Source organism: Silurus aristotelis (assembly GCF_946808225.1).
Source record: "Silurus aristotelis genome assembly, chromosome: 3".
NCBI lineage: Eukaryota > Metazoa > Chordata > Actinopteri > Siluriformes > Siluridae > Silurus > Silurus aristotelis.
This window is the reverse complement of record NC_139576.1, coordinates 19,183,931-19,210,524: the sequence shown is the minus strand read 5'-3', so window position 1 is coordinate 19,210,524 and position 26,594 is coordinate 19,183,931. Positions and strand designations below refer to the sequence as shown.

The 26,594-nt window shown below is 37.4% G+C and overlaps 1 protein-coding gene and 1 long non-coding RNA gene across 6 annotated transcripts in view; one reads left to right on the top strand and one right to left on the bottom strand.

The window, feature by feature from the left end:
* The first annotated feature begins 87 nt into the window (after window positions 1-87).
* On the top strand, window positions 88-25,989 carry LOC310724310. The gene is made up of 3 exons (XR_014533036.1): window positions 88-149; window positions 23,040-23,148; window positions 23,648-25,989. It is a non-coding gene; the product is annotated as an uncharacterized lncRNA (long non-coding RNA).
* The window catches only part of dgkg (diacylglycerol kinase, gamma), an 86,531-nt gene continuing 65,469 nt past the window's right edge, over window positions 5,533-26,594 (bottom strand). For all 5 annotated transcript variants that reach the window (XM_083538138.1, XM_083538137.1, XM_083538140.1 and 2 more), the window contains 5 exons: window positions 21,236-21,326; window positions 18,229-18,430; window positions 10,670-10,790; window positions 9,656-9,716; window positions 5,533-8,690 (listed from right to left, as the gene is read on the bottom strand). In XM_083538138.1, the coding sequence (XP_083394264.1) occupies window positions 8,592-8,690; window positions 9,656-9,716; window positions 10,670-10,790; window positions 18,229-18,430; window positions 21,236-21,326 (574 nt within the window). In that variant the 3' untranslated portion in view covers window positions 5,533-8,591. The remainder of the gene's footprint in view (window positions 8,691-9,655; window positions 9,717-10,669; window positions 10,791-18,228; window positions 18,431-21,235; window positions 21,327-26,594) is intronic.

Below are 26,594 nucleotides of genomic sequence, written 5' to 3'. Positions count from 1 at the left end.
CATGAGTATGGTCTGACCAATCACAGCTCGAGCTCGTCCTATTTTTATGAATGACTGTGTTTCATTCACGTTCACATTCAGCTTGTTTTTTTCCCCCCTCCCTCGCCGCAGGCTCTTAAAGAGACATCCACCGAAAATTCAGATCGCAGGTAAAATTAACATAAGGCTTATTTTTTTTTTTTTTAAAGTCCTGCTGTAGTCACGACACGTTTGTTCAAATATGTCTAGCTTCGAAAAAGTCTGACACCATAGTAAATCATGAAATATGTTATTAACAATTAAATATAAGGTAATATAGAGTATTCTATGAAATATAGGACACTATATTCTTTAATTAGGCCATTGTATCACCAGCAATGTATGTAACTTTTCTCAACTTTGTTGTGTTGTTGGACACTCCTACATCTAATTCCCAACAATTTCTATTACTCATGATGCTGAAAGTAGCCAGTTCTTATTAAAATTGAAAGCCCTCTGGATGCTTTGTCACTAAAAGTTGCTTTATGTGTGAGTGTAGCTTGAACTTAGAATTAGAAACCAACAACAGTTATTGTACCTGTTCTAAACTAAGTCTATTCTTCTAATGCATTACTTTATTTTTTACAATGTAATAGAAACTTATAACTGAACCTGCTTATGAATGATCACTCACTCTCAATCACTTCAATAACCACTTTATCCTGGTCAGGGTTGCAGTGGATCCAACTGATCCCAAGAACAGTGGATGTTAGACAGGAATACTCCCTGGATAGAATATCTGTCCAAGTGAATGCATACATGCTGCTTATTTTTACATGTGTCAAGGGACAGTTTAAACCCAGCCATTAGGGTTGCATAAGCCAGTGTACTCTTAGTGCCGGTCCCAAGTCTGGATAAATGGGAAGGGGTTGCATGACGAAGGGCATCCAGTGTAAAACACGTGCCAAATCAAATATGCGGATCACGAATCAGAATTTTTTACCGGATCGGTCGAGGCCCGGGTTACCAACGATCGCCACAGGTATTGCTAGCCAACAGGGTACCCGTGGAAATTGGGCTACTGTTGGCTGAAGAAGGAGAAGGAGAGAAGGAAGATGCCTACAGAGACAAAGGTTAGGGTTGGTACTTCAATTGTTGGTACTATGACTGGTAAAGGGAGAGAGTCAGCTGATATGATGGAGAGGAGAAATGTAGATATGTTGTGTGTTGAGGAGACCAAATGAAAAGGGAGTAATGCCAGTACCATTGGAGGTGGCTTTAAACTGTTCTTTCATGGTGTAGATGGAAAGAGAAATGGTGTAGGGGTGATTCTGAAGGAAGAGTACAGTAAGAGTGTAGTGGGGGTGAAGAGAGTTTCTGATAGAGTGATGAAGGTGAAGCTGGAAGTTGAAGGGGTAATAATAAATGTAATTGGTGCTTATGCTTCACAAATGGGTTGTGAGATGGAGGAGAAGGAAACATTTTGGAGTGAGTTAGATGAAGTGGTAGAAGGTGTTCCTAGAAATAAAAGATTCGTGATTGGGGCAGACTTCAATGGGCATGTAGGTGAAGGGAACAGAGGTGGTGAGGAGGTGATGGGTAGGTATGGTCTTAAGAAGAGGAATGTAAAAGGGCAGATGGTGGTAGATTTTTTTCTTCTTCTTCTTCTTTCGGCTGCTCCCATTAGGGGTCGCCACAGCGGATCATCTGTCTCCATACCACCCTGTCCTCTATATCTGCCTCTTTTACACCAACTACCTGCATGTCTTCCCTCACCACATCCATGAACCTCCTCCTTGGCCTTCCTCTTTTCCTCCTACCTGGTGGCTCCATCTTCAGCATTTTTCTACCAATATAATTCATGTCCCTTCTCTGCACATGTCCAAACCATCTCAATCTCGCCTCCCTCACCTTGTCACCAAAACATCCTACATGTGCTGTCCCTCTAATAAACTCATTTCTAATCTTGTCCATCTTCGTCACTCCCAACGAAAACCTCAACATCTTCAGCTCTGCTACCTCCAGCTCCACCTCCTGTCTTTTACTCAATGCCACTGTCTCTAATCCATACAACATCGCAGGTCTCACCACAGTCCTATAAACTTTCCCTTTAAAGTATGAAAATAGCAGTGGTGAATACATATTTTAAGAAGAAGGATGACCATAGGGTGACCTATAAGAGTGGACTATGTTCTATGCAGGAGATGCAACCTATAGGGGATTGGACACTGTATGATCTGTCAGGGAACAGTGTAACTAGATAGCATCGGCTTGTGGTCTGTAGGATAGCTATGGAGGTGAAGAAGAAGAGGAGGAGAGTGAGGACTGAAAAAAGAATAAGATGACGGCAACTGAAGGAGGGCTTGGTGGTGGTGGTGAAAAGATGCTGGATGATTGAAAGAGAATACCCAACACTAGACGGAGAAAAGGATTTATACCGATTGACCAGGCAGAGGGACCAAGCTGGGAAGGATGTGCTGTAAGTTAGAGCAATAAAGGATGTAAATGGAAATGTGTTGATTAGTGAGGAGAAGATGGAGGGAGTATTTTTAGAAGCTGGTGAATAAGGAAAATGAGAGCGAGAGAAAGTTGGATGTGGTGGAGATGGTGAACAGGAAGTGGATAGGATTAGTAAGGAGGAAGCTATTAAGAGGATGAAGAGTGGAAAGTCGGTTGGACCAGATGACATACCAGTAGAAGGAGGGAGATATTTAGGAGAGATGGCAGTGGAGTTTTTAACCAGATTGTTCAACAACATTTTGAAAGGTGAGAATATACCTAAAGAATGGTAACTATGTGTGCTGGTACCAATTTTTTAGAAAAAGGGAGATACAGGGGAATAAAGTTGGTCAGCCACAATATGAAGTTATGAAAAAGAGTAGTGGAAGCCAGACTGAGAGAAAAGGTGCCCAACCATCTGTGAACAACAGTATGGTTTCATGCTAAGTAAGAGCACTATGGATGCAATATTTGCTTTGAGAATGTTGATGGAGAATTATAGAGAAGGTCAGAAGGAGTTGCATTGTGTGTTTGTGGAACTAGAAAAAGTGTACGACAGGGTCCTGAGAGAAAATTTGTGGTATTGTATAAGGAAGTCAGGTGCATCATAGAAGTATGTGAGGGTGTGTATGAGTACAGTGTGACAGCAGTGAAGTGTGCTGTGGGAAAGTCAGACTGGATCAAGGCAGAGGTTGAATTGCATCAAGGATCAGCTCTGAGCCCTTTTCTGTTTGCAGTGATGGACAGGTTGACAGACAAGGTCAGACAGGAGTCTCCATGGATTATGACGTTTGCGAATGATATTGTGATTTGTGATGAATGTAGGGAGCAGGTTGAGAAGAGCCTGGAGGTACATGCTGGTGAGAAGGGGAATAAAAGTCAGTAGGAGTAAGACAAAGTACATGTGTGTGAATGAGAGGGAGTGCAGTGGAATGGTGCAGTTGCAGTTGCAGATGATCTGCTGTGGCCACCCCTAATGGGTGCAGCCAAAAGAAGAAGATGGGGCAGTTTAGTATTGCCACTTTACCTACTGAAATATTTTTGGACGGGTGAGGAAACTAAAGACCCAGAGGAAAACCATGCAAACATACTGTATATAGAGAGCAAAATGAGCTGAGATGTTGTGAGATGGCTATAGTGCCCACTGCATGACTGTGCATCCTCTTATAAATAATATTTTGCTCTACAATGAAGTCTGACCAGCAGTATTATTGGTTATCTATTTTTCAAGACAACTTGTATAAACATAGAGTGAGATAAACCCTTCATTCAATGAAAAGCACTGGAGTCCACCTTTTCTCATTTCAAGGCAGATATTATTATAAAACAGTACATCTCAAATGTTATTATTACCTCTGAAGGAGGGTCTGCCAATTACACTGTACTGTGGAGGTCTCTTTTTTATAGTATATTTCAGTCGGTCTCTGCGGATGTGGTGGGAGGTGAGGGGGGCGAGCAAGAGCATATTGTGTTTCTATTCTGATTCTTTCCTTAAATAAATCCAAAGTGGTGACACATACTACAGACTCGCTGTAGCATATCTTCCATTCATGGTTTTTTTTTTTATGGACAAAATTTAAGATAGTCAAGAAAAAGGTGAAAAGAGCCCATCTTTCTTTTCTTTAGTACACACATTTGCTGGGTGGTGTGATGTAGTTACTCTTACAGGAGTATTGAACAAGTTTCCTCTTTTTAGGAAAAGGTTTTTACTTACTTTAGAAAGCACTGCTAATATTGCAACACATCTGCTTAATAGTCACAAATGTGCTATAGAGCCCAAAATCTATTATAATGTTGGGTATTAGCATGTTCAGATACCAATAAACCAAAATGATAAATGTTAAGTATAGTTTAGTTGCATTGCTGTAACCTTAATGTGAGATCTGTCAGATGGTTAGTGAAAGTGGAATGAGGAGAGGAAGCAGCTCCAGGCCTTTTGTATTCCCCAAAGCAAAGACGAGATGTAACTTGCATACTATTAATAGCTCATACAGAGATAATTCCCATCTCATTATCTGTGCATGCCCAAGATGCCCAGCCTTCACCCCAGGGCTGAGCTTCTTCTTGTATAATCAGCACATACTTAAAGACCTATTTTAGCAAGCAAAGTTCACATAATCAAAAACAATTTTGTTTTTCATTGTGTAAACATTGTATATTGTATATGGCTAATATATTTCTGTGATTTAAATTGCCAGATTTTAGCTGTCATTTTTTAGTTTGTCATGTGTATTAATTAAGATTAACATAATTTGAAGTCTTCCCGTGGGCTCACCACCTGCAGGAGGGGCCGTAAGGGACCGGTGCTGAGAGGATGGGGCAGCAGTCGAAGGCGGGGGCAGCAGTCGAAGGCGGGGCCTTGACAGCCCGATACCTGGACACGGAGAAGTGTCTGGGGAATCTGCTTAGACTGCTGCCCCCGTGACCCGAATTACGGATAAGCGGGAGAAGATGAAATGAAATGAATGAATAATTTGAAGTAAAAGGATGGGTTTGAACTAAAGAATAACCCCATTTACTCATAACATAATCTGTATACTTGTAAATCAACATAAAATAAATAATCTAACAAGCATAGTCAGGCTGACATGAGACAATATTGGTGTTCCTTTCTGTTCTGTTAGTATAACAATAACTGAACTAAACAGTATTCCCCAAGAGGGATTCACCTCATTAGCATAAAAGCTGTGACTTTGATTAAATTGAAATTCCATCAGGTTAAATGGAGGATAAAACCAGTAAGTGAGTGCCATTATTGGATAAGTGCATTTCTGTAGCTCTTTTCCAATCAACAACACCAAAGTCAGTTCACAGCCTGCTCTTTAATTCAATAAATCTTTTGTCCATCAATATAGATGCTAAGAATGAATGAGTGCAGGAGTGGACAGGCGATAAAAGGGTCAGGAGAAGAAAGGCATCAATCTTTGCTCTTGAATCACATCTCGGTTTATCAGGGCTTGAATAGTGCCCTTGAACCTTGCTGCTTACCAGATAGAGTTCCAGCAAGCTCACTAAGTCAAAGGGTATGGGTTTATACAGACATGTAGTACAATCACACAAAGGGATAATACTGGCTCTAGTGCATTTGTGTCATTTAATGCTGTCCGTCTGTCCTAGTTAAGAAAATGTGTGCATTTTGGCCTTTGTCAGACCTACAATAAGTAAAGGAAAAATACAAAAAAGATACTAACAACCTTAAGAGTGCACCCTGTGTTTCTGTTAAAAGAAATGTTGTTCTGAAATTGGGTTTTCATAGAGTATTCAGTTCCCTAATATATGAATAAGATATTCAGACAAGTAGCATTTCTTTGTCAATTATATCACAGTGTTACATATAGAACTGTAAAACGTTGATAACTAAGACAAAACAAAGAAATATGTATGTAAAATAATAACAATAAAACACTTATGATGTTAAGATACACACTGTGTGATGCTCATAATAATAGGAAAAAAGCAAGTAATAATAATAATGGCTAACTAATATTGTAACACAATACAGATGTTTGATGAATTTTTTGGCTGAATTTACAGTTTGTATTGAACATGTTCTACTCAAGGCAAAATGTTATTCTGTGTGTTCTGCTTAACTCCACTATTTACTGACTGTGTTAAAATAAACAATAATGAACATAACAGTGGTATGTACTGTGTCAGGGGTGATGCTGCCTGTGGGAAGAATGTTACTTTTGTTCCCCATCAACACATTATCAGGGTGCCAGACTTTTCTCTATAGAAAACCTACCAAAAAACAGCCACATTGGTGCTTTTACCATGAACATGTTTCAACATATAGGAAAACACAAGGAATAAACACTGTAGGCTACAACCATTAAGCAAAAGCAGAACACGTTTTGAATTAAAATAATGAAAAGGTCGGAGATTCTTGAGACAATCAATGAGGTCTCTCTTCAAGCAGACATTGCTGTCTTCTTCGATTCAGCAGGCATGCAGTGATGTCACGTTAGAGAAAATATCTATACAATAAACATCATTCTAAATTGTAAAATGAAAATAAATTGTAAACATGCACTCATAACCAAACCAAAATTTTTAAGCACCAGAGGACCTTTAAAAGACAACTGTCATGATGACCACAGGAGATTTAGCTGGAATAACATGAACTTGAAAGTCATATCCTGTGATTATCAAGACAAATTTGCTTTGTAGGACCTTGATACTCTATCTTTGATTTGGTGTTCATTAAAGGGAACCAGAGGCAGAGTAGTCTGCCCGTTTGGAGAATTGAGTTTTTGAAACATCTGCTGTACAATCAGTGCTAAAATAGTGCTGAAATCTAAAATTACCTAAAAAATTTTCAACTTGAAATTAAATCTTTTCAAATATATATATATATATATATATATATATATATATATATATATATATATATATATATATATATATATATATATATATATTTGAAATGATCCTAAAATAGAGAAGCTTAAGTAATTTAACTTTCAGGTGCACAGTTCTACGCAGTGCCAATATATTTGACTATCATAGAGTGCTTATCTGTATCAGGGACAATATGTCAGTCATTAATGTCACCCGTGAGATAGCACTACTAATCTCTAAAACTATTTTACATTACTCTACAAGTTATATCATCAAGCACATTCATATATATATATATATATATATATATATATATATATATATATATATATATATATATATATATATATATATATATATATATATATTATATACTGTATATGTGTGTGTGTAAATACGCACACAAGGATCTCAGAATATACAACTACGGTGTCTTCATATACACGATTTTAGCCATCCTTAGTCTAATGCTGATATCATTTTGATCGGCAATATAAGAATGGTTAAAAAAACATTTACTTCACAGCGTATATGGTGTCCAGCCATCAGAACATGAATATTTTCTAAGCTTGGACATTGGCACAAACACAGTAACATAGATTTTGTTTTCCTACAAGGATGATTTAGACGTTTTAACACCCCTGTCATCAGACTTGAAAATTATGAGCTGATGGTTTCATGGTGTTTTTAGGTATAGTGTTTCATGGGAAAGACGATGTGCCTGAAATAGGGTGATATATTTAGGGTTATGGTCTGTCAGATATCTATGCAGGTCCACAGGGCTGGGCTTAATCCAATGTTGTCTACTTAATGTCGTAGACATGGCCTGAGGGATTCATTTTTGACACCTGTTTATTCAATCTATAGTGCATACACAGACTGATGAGAAATTGACAGTAGGGAAAGGACCACCATCTTTATTTCTAAATGGCTAAAAAAGCCTCTTTACTAAACACGTCAACTGCTTACCTCCCTAGATTATCCATTTAACACGGCCTATGCTGTCTGCACTTACCGCTAAGCTTTTAAGTATTACTTTAAAAATTGGACACTGGCTACCTTTGGATATCACTGGTCTGAAGGTGGACACCAGATAGGACAGAAGAAAATGATAGGGCCTTCCTTTTCTCATCAGCCCACACACTGCATAAAATATGAGCTCACTCTTTTGCCTCTTTAAGTAGTAGCATGTTGTGGGGCTTTATAGATGTATAGATATATAATTCACCAGACTCCTTCACAATGACAGTTTGCTGTGCCCAACCCACTCTAACCTTCACAACAGGGTTAATTTTTTAGGTCGTCCCTGGCCTTAGCATTAGTTGCAGCACTCTTTTTGAAGATGTTCCTGAGCACCTTATTTTATTCTTCATATATCCCTTCCATTCTAGTCTTTTTAAGTCAGTATTGTCTGATGAACCCACTCACAGGATGTGAGAGAGCAAAGTATTATACAAAGTAAATTGTCTGGTGGTCTTGGCTCTGGCAGGAATGATTAAAATGTACAGTCTATACAGTCCATTTAAGGAATATCAGAGATTTAAACACACAGGAATTGGTCAAGATGCTGGGTTGACTTCCTCAGTCACTGAAGTATCTAAAGGTTAGGCTACTACAGGCATCAGAGTCCTTTGTCCATGCAAGATAAAGGTATGAGTTACATTTTTGTCCATCACCAAAGAATTTGACTTTTGTACTAGTTGTCCTCTTAGATATTCCTCTTCACCACCCCAGCAGAGCAGATACAGTGGCTGAGATTAGTGAAGATATGTGTGTGAGTGTTATAGGTGAGTCTAGTCCCGACTTCTGTTGCACTTCTTGAAGAAGAAGAATGGGTTTTTTTGTGGAGGACCCATCAGCATGGGCACCTGATTCTTGTGTGTAATTCGTACCTGTGGGCAGAACATAAAAAAAGTTAGGACATTAATCCCAAGGACATTCAGGTTTCACTTGTTCCATCTAGCACCCAAAGAGTAAATCATTATGAGGAAGCTCCAAAGGTTCTATGTAGAACATTACTGGAGAAGGTTTTCTTTCAGGAAATATTAAAAATAGAATGCAATTTAAAATAATTTAAATTTGTTATATAATGATTTTTTTTTTCTAACAATGTAATGTTTATATAAACATTTAGTGTATGTACTTTATGACTTTCATCAGCTTGTGTTTTGAATGTACCGGGATGAACTTTATTACTTACACAAGCACATAAAAAAATGATGCACAGTGTGAAAAAAGAGCAGAGGGCTATACTTTGACAGATGTGAGTCACCCACTTCAAGGACCAAAAACCTGGTTAAAATAAATGCTCACAGACAACTATGTATAGTTTTAATTGAATTTACTTTGAAACACTGGCCCTCACACTGCATGAGCTAATTTCTCCCTCAGTGCCATTTTTAGCCTAACAAATATATTTAAATTTGCTAATGTGAGTGCAATGGCTTTGAAACTAAAACAAAACAGTTACTGTGTTAAGTTTTTTCTCTGCAAATGAGAGAAGACTATTAAGGGTTTGTAGGTTTATATATACTTAGCAAAAAACTTTGGGCTGTAGCAGTAATATGTGCAGAGAGACATCTCTGTGCACATTCCTCTCTCTTTAATAACATAATCAGTCAGTGGTGGTTTGTGACATGACAGTGTTTTAATTAACAGGGAGCTTGCTGAGATGCCTGCATGTGTTGAATAGTGGAACTGGGGCTGCTATGGATATAAAACCCACAGTTAACCAAATGGTCTGTCGTTCATTTTATATAAACCTTTAAATATTTATCTTTCTGATACACAATGCCTAATACATAAGTAAATATGTAAGTATAAAAAAACATAGCAATGCAACCCAAAATCACCTCACCGTGCATGGAGGCTGCATCCATGGCTCCCCATCAATCTGCATAGGCAGAGGTCTGGATGTCCTGAGAAAAAGAGGGATAAGGAGACAAAAAGAGAGAGAGAGAAAGAGAGAGAGAGAGAGAGAGAGAGAGAGAGAGAGAGAGAGAGAGACAGAGAGACAGAGAGACAGAGAGAGACAGTGGCTGTCATGGGTCAGTTTGCAAGCAGCATATAGGCATGAGGTTCCACTGCAACACCGTTGCGGGATGATTCTGCACACTGCTTTCTTTGTTTCTACAAGTCATCTCCCACAGTGGGCCCCAGTTTCACTCAACACACACACACACACACACACACACACACACACACACACACACACACACACACACACACACACACACACACACACACACACAATTTAACACCCCTGCCCCTCCCATATATATATATATATATACGCACAGTTTTACTAAATTAGTTTAGCCTTTTCAGCTGTCCCACTAAATAGTAATACAATGCTGCATGGGAGGAGATGGGCAATGAAATTGCCCTTAATTGTTTCTTTTTAATTTCCTAGATAAATGGGAGAGATTTTTTTACAAAGCTTTTTTATTGGTGAAATTTAAATTAAACTTTGACACTAAATAAAATTTTCAGTGTCAAAGGTCAAAACAAGGCCAATATTCTTAAACCAGCCATTGGTAAATTAAATTTTTCCACCATACAACAGCAGTGCTCAGACATTATTAGTGTGTTTGAGCCAACATTATTATTCATCAAGCCTGGCTGCTAAGAATGCTGAAGCTGCTTGACTGAGTAGAGTGGTGCAATGCTAAAGGTTAAAGTTATTGGCTGAAGTATTCAGCAGAAAGAAACCTGCTGTTGTGTCATCACGGCTGTGAGGGGGAGCAAGGGCCCACTTCTGTCTGGGTGTCTGAGCCCATAGAGATGCAAATGAACACTGACGGATAAAAATATATGTATATGGGATGGAAAAATGGTAACAATATAGTCAGAGATTTTGCTAGACACTAACCTGATGGTGACACTGGCGCACTGGGCGAGGCGTCGACCAGCACTCTTCAGACCTGTGTAGATCTGACCCATCTCTATGGCTCCCTCTAAGCCTACTACTTCAAGCAGCTGGTCACTCAGATCTGTCCAGGAAGATGAGATAAAGAAAATATCTCATGAGTCCTAGCTAAAACTATTAGAATATGTAAAAATGTGTTATGAAGTTAGAAGTGAATGAGAAAAACAAAAATCACAAGATCACCGGTTTAGCACTAGACAAGGCTAAACTTTAGTACTTGCTTGTAGGACACACACTCATTAACTCTCTGTCTTGCTCATGTAGGCATGAACACACAGAGTCATGCAAGCGAAGCGACACACACTACGGTAATGATGCAATACACGTGTAGAGAGCAAGGTTCTGGAGCAAGGCATGAATGAGTTATAAAGTGTTTCTGTGTATATCATACACTTTCTGCAAATACAGACTGAGAACTGGCTACAGTTGTCTGTGTCCCCTGCTTGTCTTGAACTGTAAACATGTTTCTGATTTGGTACGACATAATTTGAGGGCATCATTTGACCCTCATTGTATTGATCATGAGATTAACTGACTTATTCAATTCCCATATTGGTAACATGTCTGCAACTGCAACAGCATATTATTTTTTGAGAAACTTAAGTAAAATATGACATATTCATACTTTCATAAGCTCTAGATTAGATTATTGTAATGTGATCAAGCCTGGCTTCTTTAAGGAAGCCTCAATGGCCTTTCCAGAATGCAGTATCCTTACCAGGAAAAGAAAATCAAGCACATTACCTCAGTCTTATTCAAAGTACATAGAGTGGCTATTAATCCACGTTGACTATGAAGTCTTGCTTATGATGTTTAAAGTGCCAGTATTTAGAACAGGCATATCTTGCTGATCTTCTGAAACAAGATAGCTAGTCTTGAGCACTTCACTCAGCTTTGGCAGTCCTACTTTTAATCCTGGGGATCAGGTGATGTTCAGCTGGTGGAAGATGGTTTTTTTCTACATTGCCTTGTAACGTATGGAATAATGTTCCAGAGAACATTAAAGCTCAGTGGGTGTTTTTAAATTCAGATAACTGGCAGGTATAGAGAGAAAAAGAGCAATTTAGTATGAACTGTATCCATATACATGTAGAGCAATGAAATTAATAATACAGTAATAAATGGCCCCAAATGGTTGGAAACACAAAAACGCAAGTTAAACATGTCTTCATGTCTTTCTGTCTTTCTGTCTGTCTCTCTCTCTCTCTCTCTCTCTCTCTCTCTCTCTCTCTCTCTCTCTCTCTCTCTCTCTGCCTTTCTAAAACCTGACCTACATTCTGTGATAATCGGTATGTACTGTCACTGCTCAGTGACCATTCAGCCGATTAGCAGACAACACAACCATGCAGAAATGGCTTCAAATCCACATACCCCTCACTATGTTCAGTTTCCCAAACATCCTAACCACTACAGAGCATGAATGACAATTCAAGACAAGTAATTTCAATCATTCAAATTCCTGCTAGATCATTACACAACAAAATTAAACAATGCATTCTGGAATATAAACAGAAAAATAGAACAGCAAATATTTAGCTGGCAACCCGAACTACGAACGCCCGACTTATGAATTTTCGGCAATACGAACACGGCCACCCAAAAAACGTATGGAAAAAAAAAAAAAACAAAGAAAATATATTAAAGAAAACTTTCAAAATCCACGCACGCTATTTAGATTTGACAACGCCGTAAACAGAGGAAGAAGAAGAAGAACACCTGGCAGGCATGGATTATGGGACCGAGACTTGTAAGTCTCACTCTTCTCGACTTACAAACAATCGACTTATAAACACTTTTCCGGTCCCTATCTATTTCATAAGTCGGGGGCTGCCTGTACTCTGTGCCAGAATAAAACACTATTAATAATTACAACTGTGACCTGACATAAGACAAATATGCTTTTGTAAGGAAAGTGAGGAAATTACTTCTGGCTTATGCTGGACAATATTAGAGCATTATTGTTAACACAAGACCAGTGACGCAAGCATTAACAGTGCAAGAAGGTCAGAACAGGGACAATCCATGCTGACCAAACAAAATCTGGGCCATTTTAAAGATTGGGTGTTTTTTTTGGGGCAGTTTGTAAACTGAATATTTTTAATAAATGAATTGATAAATGCATATGAAATATTTACAGAATATTTAAAAAAAATTATTCTGTAAACACTAAAGATTTTTTCAGTGATTCAGGCAACAATAAAACCAATTTCCATGGATAAAATTAACCATCCAAAAAAAATCCAACCTGACACATTCATAAACTTAAAGTCTTACCAAAAAGCCTAATATTTAAAACAAAAACCATAAGAGCTGCATTTAAATTGCACCATTATGAGTGTATGCAACCAAGAAAACCCCTCCACTGCACATTTAACTTGGTATAAATTTGTTTTCTATTAGCTTTGTAAACTAATAAAAGAAGTCTTGAATAGTGGAAAATTAAGTTAAGCAAGTTAGTGAGTCATTAAATGTTTGGGGGGATGAAGCAAAATATCATGGCACATGTAACAAAGCAAGTCATTCGGGTGAACATTACCAATTGTTAAACTGAGCCAAAAACAAGCTGCTTACGCCTACTCCTACTTTCATTTATATAATAACCAGAGCAGCTCAGACAGCAAAAAACTAAATAAGAGATTGTTGCAGATGTAAAACTATAAAACATTTACAGCATATGTATTAGAGCAATAAAAAAAGCATAAGCAGTTGTGTTATTTTAAAAATATGTCTGTGCATCTACTAAAAGTCATTTTGTATTACATTGAACACACCAACTGTAATATATTTAAATGAGCCACTAAAGTCAGATTTTTTTTTTTAATTCTTCCTAAAGTAGGACTAAAGTAGCAGTAGTAAAGATGTAATGTGGATGTATGGGGGTAAATTAGTAGCGGTAAGAAATATTAGTCAGAGTTAAAATTTAACATATAAAATGCTGGGTAGTTGTAGTTGTATTGTGTATTTATATTTCAGGTAGTTGTATTTCATTCTCCCATATGTTAACACATACTTAACACAATATGATACAAACCGTAAGATAAAGAGTGCAGTTCTTGTATCTGTTTATTTTAACTCAAGACAGTAACTTTTCACATGGACTTACTGTGCACAAAAAAAGTTTAAAGTGATTTTACTGCTGCACAGGGAATTTTAAAAAAAGCAGTACTGGACTGTCCTTGACAGGTGAGGGCCCTCCCCCAAAGATTGTTCTATCAGCAAAGCTAGTTTGAAAGGCAAATGCACAACAGTACTTTGGTTGGAAAACTGCCTAGTCTTAATGGACCAATTTGTATCTATATCTTCCTGATCTTATTCTTATATGCCAAACTGAGAAGCATTTTTACTTTTCCCAGAAACTATAACAAGAGTATCACAAATAAAAAGGCTCCCTATGTATTCAAAAGCCATAGCCCAATAACAAGCATATGCATCAATACATGCAGGTATTATTAAATATTATTGTTTTTCTGAGGTACCAATTAATTCAACTTTGGAAATTATTTATCCTTATATGTTTTTCACATAATAAATGTTCACAGCTCGTCTTGGCATTTTTATACCAGGCTGTTCATTACAGAAAGGCTGAGCTAAGAATAACTCAGAAACAGCTTCTTACATAACCCTGCAGAATGTATTCTGGTAAGGATGGCAGATCCTAGCCATATTGAATTGGCTTTTTTTGCACCAGGATCAAAACAGATTGACCAACATCAAATTAGAACACTCTGACCAATCTCAAATCAGCTCTTAAATCGTCTCTGCCAACAGCCTAAGTGCTTATTCTGGGGTCATGCCAAAAGACACAGACAGGCTCAGAACAATAGCCCAGACGTAGAGAAGAGACACACCTAACCTCACAGCAACGGCTCCAAAACACACTGGAATTGGTAGGCAAATTTAGTTCTGCTCTGGAAAGCATCTGTTTGCAAATGTGGTCTTTATAAAAGAAAAAAAAAGTATCAGGTATTTCTTTCTGTACATCTGCCACAGCTCCAAAAATCCCTGACAATAAAAAGGGATGTGATTGAATTACAAATGATGACAATAAAATCCCTAATTCATAGCAATTTTCTAAATTTTGGATGTCTTGTTTTTAAGTGGAAGCTTTCATAAAACCATTTTCTTTCTCCAGCATAGGCAAAGTATTAGCCTATTTTGTGTTTGAGGACTCCCTGTTATGCAGCCGAACAAGTGCAGATTTTTTGTATGTTTTCCTATCTCCTCGTCCCTGAGCTCTACATTTAGTTTCTTGGGCTGCTGAAAGCAATGGCAGATGGTCAGGAGGAACTGGCCGTGGTGGAGTCGTAGTGGAGGTGTGGGGGCGTCCGGTAGCTTGGTGTGAGGATAGAGCTGCAAGAGCTGCCTCTATTTCACCATCGCACATGTTTAGAAAGCAGAGCAGAGCAGAGCAAAAAAGTGTGAGAGTGAGAATGAGAGTGAGAATGAGAGTGAGAAAGAGAGAGTGAGAGAGAAAGTGAGAGAAAGAGTGTGTGTGAGAGAGAGCGAGAGAGAGAGAGAAAAAGAGAGAAAGAGAGAGAGAGAGAGAGAGAGAGAGAGAGACAGGCTGCTTGAGGGAGATGCTAATATATGCTAATATGCTAAAATTGGCAACACTTTAGGGAAGAGTTTAACGCCACATTACCTATGTAAGTGAAATGTCAAGTGACTTATCTTAGTGTATTTCAGGTGTTTCAGAGACACATAATAATAACCAGGTGACAAAACATTATGAACACTAATAATAAATAAAAAATATAAAAACTTTTAAAAGCATTCTGATTTTATACTTTTAGTTCACTTGTAAGGCATTTTCCATGTCATCTGATCTTTTCTTTTGCATCTTAAATGCTATGAACTTTCAAGTAACTAGAAATTCACAAAAATACTGAGAAAGTCAATTAATAGTCTTTCATTTTAGGGTTTACTATGATTAATTTGCTAAAAGAAAGAAAAAGGCAAGACTGCAGAAGCTAATAAAATTTATAATATACAATACTGTCATACTCTCAGTCTAATTGTCTATTTAATTATTAGTAAAGTATTAGCAGCAGTTTTGTTCCTTTGCATTTGGTGTGAGCCTACTTAAGATAATCATGTGCTTGTGCTTCCTACATAAACGCATCCCATCCCATCTTAATTATTTGAAACAAAGGCCCTTATTCACACGCTCTGTCTTCTTATGCACTCGGCGCTAACACGCTGTTCACGTGCTCCCTGCTTACCCGAGTGCTTGTGACTCTCTCAACCTCTGTTTCCCATGCCATTCACAAACAAAGCTTCACAAAGTAGACCCACAAACACAACTGTGAAGAAACAGATCATGGGAAACAGCCTTTCAGGTCAAAAGCATCCTCAATCAATATGAACTCCAGAAGAATGAGAGACACTCTTAAAGTTGCCAGTGGTCTGTTGAATATGAATGGCTGTTGATGATTACTGGTAGGAGAGACTCTTGAAATAAGTCTCACCGTTTACATAATGATTTTACTCATACACTTTTACTGTGTGTATGTGAGAGAAAGAGAGAGCGAGAGAGAGAGAGAGAGAGACAGAAAGACAGAGGGTATGGGAAGCAGGCCAAGCGATTAGTATCACTGCTCTTGTTCGACCCTGTCCAAAAGAGAGATGAGGTGACATGGAGAGTTTGATAAAAAAATAAATAAAAATGATAAAAGAAAAAGATATAAAACTGCAACATTCATCCCATTTTATTAAAATGGTACTTCGGGATAAAAGAATAGCAACATTAATGTGTGATCTCTGCTCTCAAAAATCAACCGGATCTCCACACTTGCTTTTATTAGTAATAAAAAAAAAAAATAACAAACACATAATCTGAATCATACTGCAGATTCACAACATAAGTTGCAATTAATGACAAATGCTATTCTTATGAAAATGATTTAGTTAATAAATTAATTTGTCTTTGCTTATTGTATGTGTGGCCGCATGATTTGTAGACTTATGCTAATAGAATTGTGTAGCTGTGTATTAATCATATCTTGCAGTAGCTTTCCATACTGACTGCTCTCTATTGTTATTCTCCATTTGAAAAATATGGTTAAAAAAGTTTTCTTTTTTAATCCTTTGATTCAAAGGTATCAGATGATACCTACATCTGTAAATAGCAAAACCATTGAGAAAATCAACAATTCTATCAGCGATCTCTGACTACACCTGGACAGCAGGAAGTTAATGCAGTTTTCTTGTAGTGCAGCATTAACGCTACACTAATGGTATGATTCAGTGCAAGTGGATGAAAAAGTGATGCGAGCCCAGAGCAACACTCCATCCTGGTACATGCTGCATTATGTGCTGGGTTGAGTATTACTGCCTCTAGGGCAGATTACTGATATGAGTCATGTTACTGGTAACAGCACCAACGCCATCCACCCACCAATCCCTCTATCCTACCACACCTCCCCTCCAATTCTTTGTACATTAGTGACTCCCATCAGTCCTGTTACTATGGAGATCCCCATGCCCTGCACAATAGGAAAGACAGGAATGGAGTCAGGATGAAAGAGAGGGAGCGAGAGAACAAAATAATGTGCAAGAGAAAAACAGAGAGTATAATTAGGACCATGATAAATCAAAAAGATGTTATCAAGGGTGAGAATACAAATAAAAAAAAGGCTGAGGTACATAAATGCATCAAAGTGGAATATGACATTGTGACAATTGTCATCCGCATGGTAATGAAGAACACTTCAAAGAGATTTTTAATTGCCTAAGGCTCCACAGAAGAATACACAACTGAGGGATATATAAAGTATAATGCAACAGGAAGTGATTTTTTTTATGCAGTGGAGATGGCAATTACAAAACGAAACTATGTTTGACACACAGATCTGACCCCAATGAACAGAATGCCAAAGTTTGAAGTTAACTGCTGATGACATACAACAGCTGTTCACTGCTCTGACCTTGGGCACTGCTAATACAGAACAGTGTGTTCTTCCTGACTCTGAGCAGTGAATAGTGACGTGCACCGAGGGAAGCGTCCCAAAGGTGTGTGCTTTAAAATTTTTCTTGGAGGGAACCAAATGTGCTGAAAACTAGTATAAAATGTGTGAGAGACTGCAAAGTGGTGCATCTGACCCAGATCCCTAAATGCAGATTAACACTGCTAATCATTTAGCCTGCAACATTAATGAAGGAAAGTCCCAAAACACAGTGAGAATAAAGAGAGTTAGAGTGGTAGCCTCACTCATGAAAGCCACGAAAGAGCGATTGGTGAGTCAGAGCTGCTGCTAGTGATAATGCACATTAAGTAGCTCTGAATTGCCAGCTGCTCCGCAGAGACAACCGTCAGTTTTATACTCAAATGGAAATGGCTGGAAATCTGATTTCGCTCACACCACTTCAGGCAAATGACCTCAAACGTATCCCATCAGTGAAAATTGATAGTTTCATGGCAGTAAGGAGACTAAGGTTTCTCTTATTTAAACACTTTCGTATAAAATGCACCAAAACCAAAAATTATCCCAGATCCTACTTACCTTGAACACAAAATTTAAGTTCCTTGACATCAGTGACGGTGCTGACACACATCCTTTCGGGCAGTTTCTTACTCATGCGGTTGTAGTTGCGTCTCTTCTTGGTCTCTCCCCACAAGTTGGAGCCACCATGCATGCTGGGAATATTGAGCACAGCAATCCCCTCCAGAGATGTGCTGCTGAGGTCCAGGATGATGCCATCACACTAAGAGTACAACAAATTCATATCAGTCCATGCATGAATACCACACTCTCTTTATATTTGCAACATTTAGTGGCATATGTACAAGCAAGATTCCTTTGCCTTTACCTGAAAGACATGAGACTAATAATATACAACGGTTACTGTGTTTTATTTTAAGACATATCTATTTATCGTATCACACTACTTTGTTCATGACATGTCGAAAGATGTGTGTGTGATATATATATATATATATATATATATATATATATATATATATATATATATATATATATATATATATATATAAATATTTTGTAATTCAAAGGAAATTCAACCTTTATAGGTGTTACATAATATTATTTGAGTTTTTCAGAAAAGCACACGATCTGCAAACAGGTGTGAAGCTGCCTTTAGGGTTTCCTCTATGCCTGTATAAACCAAGATACTTTTTGGCAGTAAAGTGGTTTGTTTCAGTGGTTGGGTGTTGAGAGATAAGCAGCAAATGGAGAGAGATTGAAATTTGATTAAACCATAATTACAGCTGCAAAGCATACACTGCAAAGAAGAACTGCTTTCTCTCAATAGAAATATTGTGGTGAAGTGATTTTTTTTTGTTGTTCATCATCTGTGTATTTGTTCAAATAGTGCAGAGACAATTTAGTTTAGCTAGTTTAGCAAATTTGAAGTTAACTCAACACCTTATAAGTATGTTGAATATAATTCATTTTAAAAGTGATATATGAATAACCAACTTAATTAGTACTCTAAACATAAAAACACACTGTAATGGATTGTCACTTGAACACTGGAATGGCAGTGGTATATATTTTTGAGTATTGTTTCGAATCAGTTAAATATACATTTTACCAGAAATGCCTAAATGGTGTTTTTATTTGTTTTCATTTATATATACATAATAGCATTTACTATGTTCCTTTCACTGGTACAGTAACTACCAGCTGGGAATTAACTGCAAATCTCCAGTACCACCAGCCTAAAATATTGTTATTTGTCACACTGATGATTGGTTTGCAATAGTAGAAAATATTTACATGACCGCATAGCAGTGTTAAGAGTGACCTGCTATGTACAGATCAACAGATATGCATAAAATCAGTTTTCTCAAGAATGTCTGACTGCACCCATGCAAAAATAAAACACAGTCTTCCTAAACAGGTTAAACATCCATATCATCACAGTAGGATTAAAAGTAATATGTATGAGCTGGTGAAATAAAATACAAATTTTAATTTAGTTACAGAAAAGATAAGATCATCCCCTATGCCTAGCACAATATTGATTTAATGCCAATGAGCTAAATAAATTATTTAATGTAGTAATATATAGTAGCTTCAGTTAGCAAACAGTAAAACCACAAGAAATACTTTCTCAGTAAAGACAAAATTTAATGTCCATAATGGTCACTGTGTTTAAAAAATGTGTTATGGCAAACCCAGAGTTTTATTTAAACATGAAGTAAAATGTACCCAATGTGAAAATACTCAAATGGAACATAATAATAATAAACACAATTCACACTACTGTATGATGTGTGTGACCACCATGATTTGAACACCTAAATAGACACAAAAGGCTGAAAGCTGACACATTTATGACATAATGAGATGTTTCAGTGTGCATACGAAACCAAAGAGTGGAGCAATATGAAAACACAGCATTGCAGACTTTATTCTTTACCATTTCACTTTAAAAAAATATATTTTATTGGAACATTTATAGTTGGCAATCTCTAACTTATGGATGCTAACCATTAAAATTGAAAATCAAAATCAAATGCTGCCTGAATAAGCTGAAGAAGAAGATCATGTCATAGCCATGTGAGCTTCCAATATCTCCTTCTTTTTATGTACTTCTGTTTTAAATTAACCAAAAGGTTATAAATAGATACGATAATAAATAATACTTACACTTGGGTTACATTTTGGTAATAAACAATGATAAAGCTCATTCTTTTCTGATTTACTGTTTTAGTATTTAGTCAGTGCAACACAAGGGAACATAATATATAATGAGAAATCAATAACTGTTCTCTCGGTGCTCTGAAATGAACAGTTATTTACTACAAGCTGTAGCACAATACTGCTAAATTCTCAAACTGGATTGGTCAGCTCTGATGAAAAATTGCACGTTATATCAATGCTCATTCTAATGTTATCTCTTTTCTGTGATAGCATTTAATTCACCGCATCTCATAAGACAGATCCTCCACATAATGTTAAAAAAAAAAAAAAGATTAATAACAAAGAGATTTCACAAAAACATTATGGGTTACAAAGTAATATATTGTGTCTAGTCTAACTTCTAGTAACATTTAGGGAGTGAGACTCCAGTGTCAGTGCTTTGTAACAGTCACTGTTTCAGTTTTAGTTCAATTTATTTGAATCCTTGTAATTAAAATCACACAGGGCTGCCCCACAATGATTAAACATGTCCTGCATTATTATGAAATAAAATTAGGTCAGCTTTTTTTGTCTAGGTCGGGTTTTGCTGTGACTGTGTGTTTTGGGCCGCTCAGTCTGATGTGTTGCCTCAACACAGCACAGATACCTGATAATACCAGTAGCAGCAGCCTGAAATCTGTTGTATCTGTGAAAAACCTGCTGCTGGAATGACAAATCACGGTTTATGTGTTTAATAACACTTTGCAGTAGATATAAAACATGTAATAGCATTGTAAGGGTAACTGGTACCACAGGACTTCAAGGTCTTCACTATAATTCTAAACATGGCAGTTGATACGTGGGACTCAATGTGGCCTTTAGATAATTAAATTTTCTAAAGGGGTTTAGGAGTTGAACTCACCTCCACTTCTACACTCTCATTCAGCTTCTTGCACGTGGCTGAAATAGTCTCCGTGGTGCCAAATTCAAAATACCACAGCTTATTTTTCATCCTGAGAGGGGGTAAGAAAAACACATGAAAAGATTAGTATGGAAAAAAACTGAATGACCTTAAAGTTTTAAATAAATCAGTGATTGCAACACCTTAATTTCAAGACAACATAAGACAGTATGAATCACAATGTTGTTTCTTGACAATCTGCAGTAAAATTTAAACTAGTATCTGAATATGCAGCTGCTCTGTCATTGGAACAACAAACAAGTTTGTGTTGACACACCCGTATGCTAATTCTGGTGTGACAACAAACACTGCGGAAAAATGCTGCCTTGGGTTGTCAACAGATCAAACAGGTTACCCTCACTGATCTCCAGCATACAACACACTTCCAACAAATACACATATGTATCTTCATCCCAGCCATAAATGTGCCTTGTTTACTTTTTGATATTGTCATGAGTGATTATATTTGTGCCCGGCACATAAAATGATGACATTTTTGTAAAGCTCTCAGAATTTATCCAAATAGCATAAAATGTAAGCGAATTTGTCTTGAAATAGGTTAATTAATGCCATGAGGGCCTTTTTGTGTATCACATCTTATCTCTTAGGTATCCTGTTACAATCTCTCCTGTCCCAGAGGACATTGCTACCACTGCCAAAAGAGCTTTGAGCTTATCCCCCACCCCATGCCCTTCCTCTAGCTGCTGAAATATTGATGTGCAACTCTGAATGTCTGGGCAGACAGGTGTGAGAGATCATCAGTGGCACTGAACACAGCTTCAGTCCCAGAGAGAAACCAGTGCTACAGACAACAACCTGAGCATGACATCCCACATGGGTCCTAAGAGCTTGTAAGGAAGGAAACAGCGTGGCATGGAGAGAGGAAAGAGACAGCCATTTGGTGCAGTGTGTGGGTGAATTTAAAAGAGTACCAGAGAGAAGAGTAATTTTAGATGCTATCAGAACATTTGAATGAACGCAGTACCACAGGGTACTTGCGATTCTCCAGCCTACATAAAAGTGTTGTATTTTCACTTTGCTAACAAAATAAGCAATTTACACCAAGCCCACCCATGAGAGAGTCCAGCACAGCGGTGCACCGATGGTAATGACGGTATGAGTCTTTAATCAACAAGCCCGGGTGCATCTAGAGGCTGACAGTGCAAATGATGGATTGCTTCTGTTAGTCATAAGATTTAAAAGAAAACCCACAGATCCAAATATAGACCTACCCAAAACCATATTATATTTTATATCTACTATTTATTATAAAAACGCCATAAAGTATGATTTTTCCAGCCAAGTGTATTATTGCCAAGTTGTCAAATTCTTTGCTCGATTCATGCTTAATGTTAGACTTTAGGCCTCTTTGTCTCTCTCACCTCCAGCTGCTCGCTACCTTTACTCTGTCAAATTAAAGAATTATGAGCATATTTGAGATCACAATTAGACATGCTTTGCATTCTCAATGGGGCAAGCTGCCTAACCTCATTAGAGAGCTTCCACTTGAGAAACCCTGTAACAAAACAATTAGGCCGCGATTTTCTCCTAGCTTTGGAATTAACGCTTACAAAATTGAGTTTCTTTAGCAGCATGTTATCCTCATATAAGCATTCACTTTGCCAAAAGCAGAGACACCCACCCAAAAAGTTCTACAAAATTATATTTAAAATGTGCTTTCTTGCAGAAGTAAATTGTTTTTTTTTGGCACTGGTAGGTCCAGTCATCAAAAGTTAACAAGCACTGTGATTTCTCTGTATTTCAGTGTGGTGCTACAGCTTCGGGTCAGTGGAAAGAACACATGAAGACTTGAGTGCTCAAATGTCTGACCTTATCACAGCGTTGGTCAGCATGTGAACTTACACAGGCCAAAGGTCAGCAAACCTTTGGGATTACACAACCACATTACTCAAGCGCAACACACACAAGTACCAAATACACGCCCACACCAATATACACTTAACTCAGTGTTACCATCTCAAGATAGCCATCTACTCAAATCCCCTCAAGGCCGATGACCTGTGGCTCTCTTGCTCTGGGTCACTATGGTGACCAGTCACAATGCAGTTGAGTGCTCCAGTAACTGATCCTAATCTAGTTAGGCAATCTAGACAGCCTCTGGGTGATGTATGAAGGATTGGAGTGTTGGAGAGGCTGGACTGTGTTCAAGACATTTAAGACGAGTTGGGGGAGGACAGAGGTTTGAATTTTCACACTGACCATCTAATCCAAACTTCCACGTCTGTTTATATTCACAAGATAAAAACAATAATCTACAAAAATCACACAGTATACCACTGCTCATAATATAGAATTAATTTCTAAAGCCTCCTTTAGATATTCACATTATTATACCTTTTTACCTTTTTCCAGAAACGACATCAGCCGCATGAACCCTTGCCTCAGGCTGTAATTTGAGCCTCGCACTTACTATATGAACCTCTGACCTTGCAGTTGCAAACTTCTTGACAATGTGCCACTGTTTTAATTTGTTTTAGATCGAAACACTTGCTTCTGATAAAGACTGAACTGTGCCTTAAATTGTCAACAAAGGCTTGGGGGAAATGCACACAACGTGAGCACACAGATATGTCCAGTGTCATGTAAAGCCACTGACATACAGTTTCTGGTCTTCAGCTGTTTACTATATAGATGCCTATCAGACACAGAGCTCTGATACTTCACAGAAAAATGCAAAGGCAAAGCAGAGGAATGACTCAGGTCTGGGTTTTGGTCGCCTGCGGTGTGCAACAGCCCCTTGCAGAGTGTATACGACTCAGAAGCAGCAGGAAAAAGGCGTGAGGATTTGTCGGGCTGTTCTTTTGGCAGGAGAGGAGTAGAGGAGTATATTTATCCCTCCACACCGCAGGCACGGAGCAGCAGGGAATGACACGTTCCAGAACACAGCCACACTGGGTCTCTTCTGGACCCTGGCGCACACACACACACACACACACACACACACACACACACACACACACACACACACACACACACACAGACACACACAACACACACACACACACAAACACACCTACGTATATGCAGTCATCACACTCATACACTCATGGGCACATGGCACACTTACAGACAATGCAAACATAGACATATGGCTTATGAAACCCAAGCTGGTATGAAAAGCAAAAGGCTGAAGTTCGGACCATATTTGGTATTTTCCACTCTGATTTCACATGGTCATTGGACCTTTATCCGAAAACCCTTAATTCATGCTATTTAAATGAATCACATAAAGAACAAGGGACAGTAAAGGTTAAAAACAACTGAATGAATGAGAGTCACACATTCTGCTGAAATTGTTTATTTTAGCCATTCCCTGACCAAAATTAACCATAAATAACTTTTTCTTCCAGGTCTTATGAAAATGTTTAGCCTACCCCACTGTAGTTATGAATTCTGCCGATCCATAAGCCAAACACGTGATTGAAAGTCAAAGGCAGTCTCGACATTTGCATATTGCTTTACAAGTGGTGTGTGTACCTTAAGCCACTGTCCTCATTTTGGAACAATATAGAGAGCCCACTATTGTTCTGAGATCAACAGCAAAACAGAATGACCAACTACATTACTGACCACAAAACAATAATCTAATAAACAATACATCAATCTAATCTAATTATAATATCTCATAGATGCAGAGTTGCATTTGTGAGCTGTAAGTAAAGTGAGACATATGTAAAATTAAATTAAAAAGTTTATAAAATCTACATTATGTGATACTTTTGACTCAGGTATTATCAGGGAAAGATTTGCAGCAAAAAAAAAACAACTATCAAATATGATTAAACAATGCATTATGCAATGTAAGGTTGAGTTTGTTTGGTATAAGTGATAAATTGTGATACAAGCACTTCTTGTTATAAATTATGGTAATAAATTCAATTAAGGTTCCTATAACATGTAGTGCATTTTCATATGTACTTTTAGCAGTGTTTATAATGACTTACGAGTGCATGGTAACTAAAAACAATGTGTTCACAATTTATTATAGATATGGATTTCATATAAGTTTTTTCCAAAATCTCAACAGCACACTTTAAATTGCATTTACAATTTTCAAGTATGGTAAAGAAAATGCATGTGAGAACACAATATAACAAACCATAAAGTTTAAATGGTTCTATAGCATTTTTTTTTTTTTTTTTACCATTGTTCTACTGGGAAACTAAATACCAGAATCTCTATTGTTATTGTAATCAAACAGACAAAGACATTTCCCCTTTTTCCATAGGGCAAACGGACACCTCTTAATCCAAAGCTTCCACTCTGCTCCCACATTAAAGGAGTAAGAGTGGAATTGGACACACAAACCTTGGTCCACTGTGTTATGTATGAGCATTAATGCTTGGACTGTATTCTTCTAATGGAGTTAACAGGCCAGTATAATATAACAAAGAATAAACACATGCACAGAAACACACACACACACACACACACACACACACACACACACACACACACACACACCGTGATCAGTATAATATAGTACCTGGCCCACCAAACTTTACAAATGCTTTGTTCTCACCTGTCACTATATAATTTTCAACTAGTAGTTTCTGGTCTATCCACTAAGGACTTAGTGGATAATACGCAAAATACAAAATTTAAGAAATTATGAATGACAATACTTTGGGACATGCTGTTATAAAAAAAATCGGTTATGTGACAGTCTGAAGTAGATTTTTTGTCATGCTAATAATTTATACAGCGGTTTTAAAAATTTATTTAGTCACAGCTTTATGTAGAAGACTAGATTGTGAATATACATTTTTAAATTAATATTTTTTTTCTTCATAATTTTTTCCTATATGTTTGTTAAAAAACCAAAGTGTCTTATTTCTTTACTTTTTTGTTTTTTTCCTGTTTAATATGACAGATTTTTACACAAAAAAATTATTTATCAAAAAATGACACCATATTGTTTATATTTTTTATATACATTTATAATTACATTTAATGCTTTGGAATGTCAACAAACAGATTAGATTCCATTCCAATTTTCTCAGAAAGCATTTTTTAAAACGTGTTAGCTGTTAATAAATATATGATAGTTGTGTCTGTACATTTGGAACCTAGCTTGGTTCTATCAAAACACCACTGCATGAGGCATTAAGATCTGATTATAATGCCCCACTACTGGCATTGAAACTGACATTGTTAGACTGTAAACACAAGTCTTGCTGAATAGATGAGCCTGTTGCATGTCTTTATGTAAATCTGTACATTTAACATAATAAAAGAGAGATTTGTTTAAAAGGCCCATTCTCTGTCACAGTACTGTGCAAAAGCCACAGACACTAAA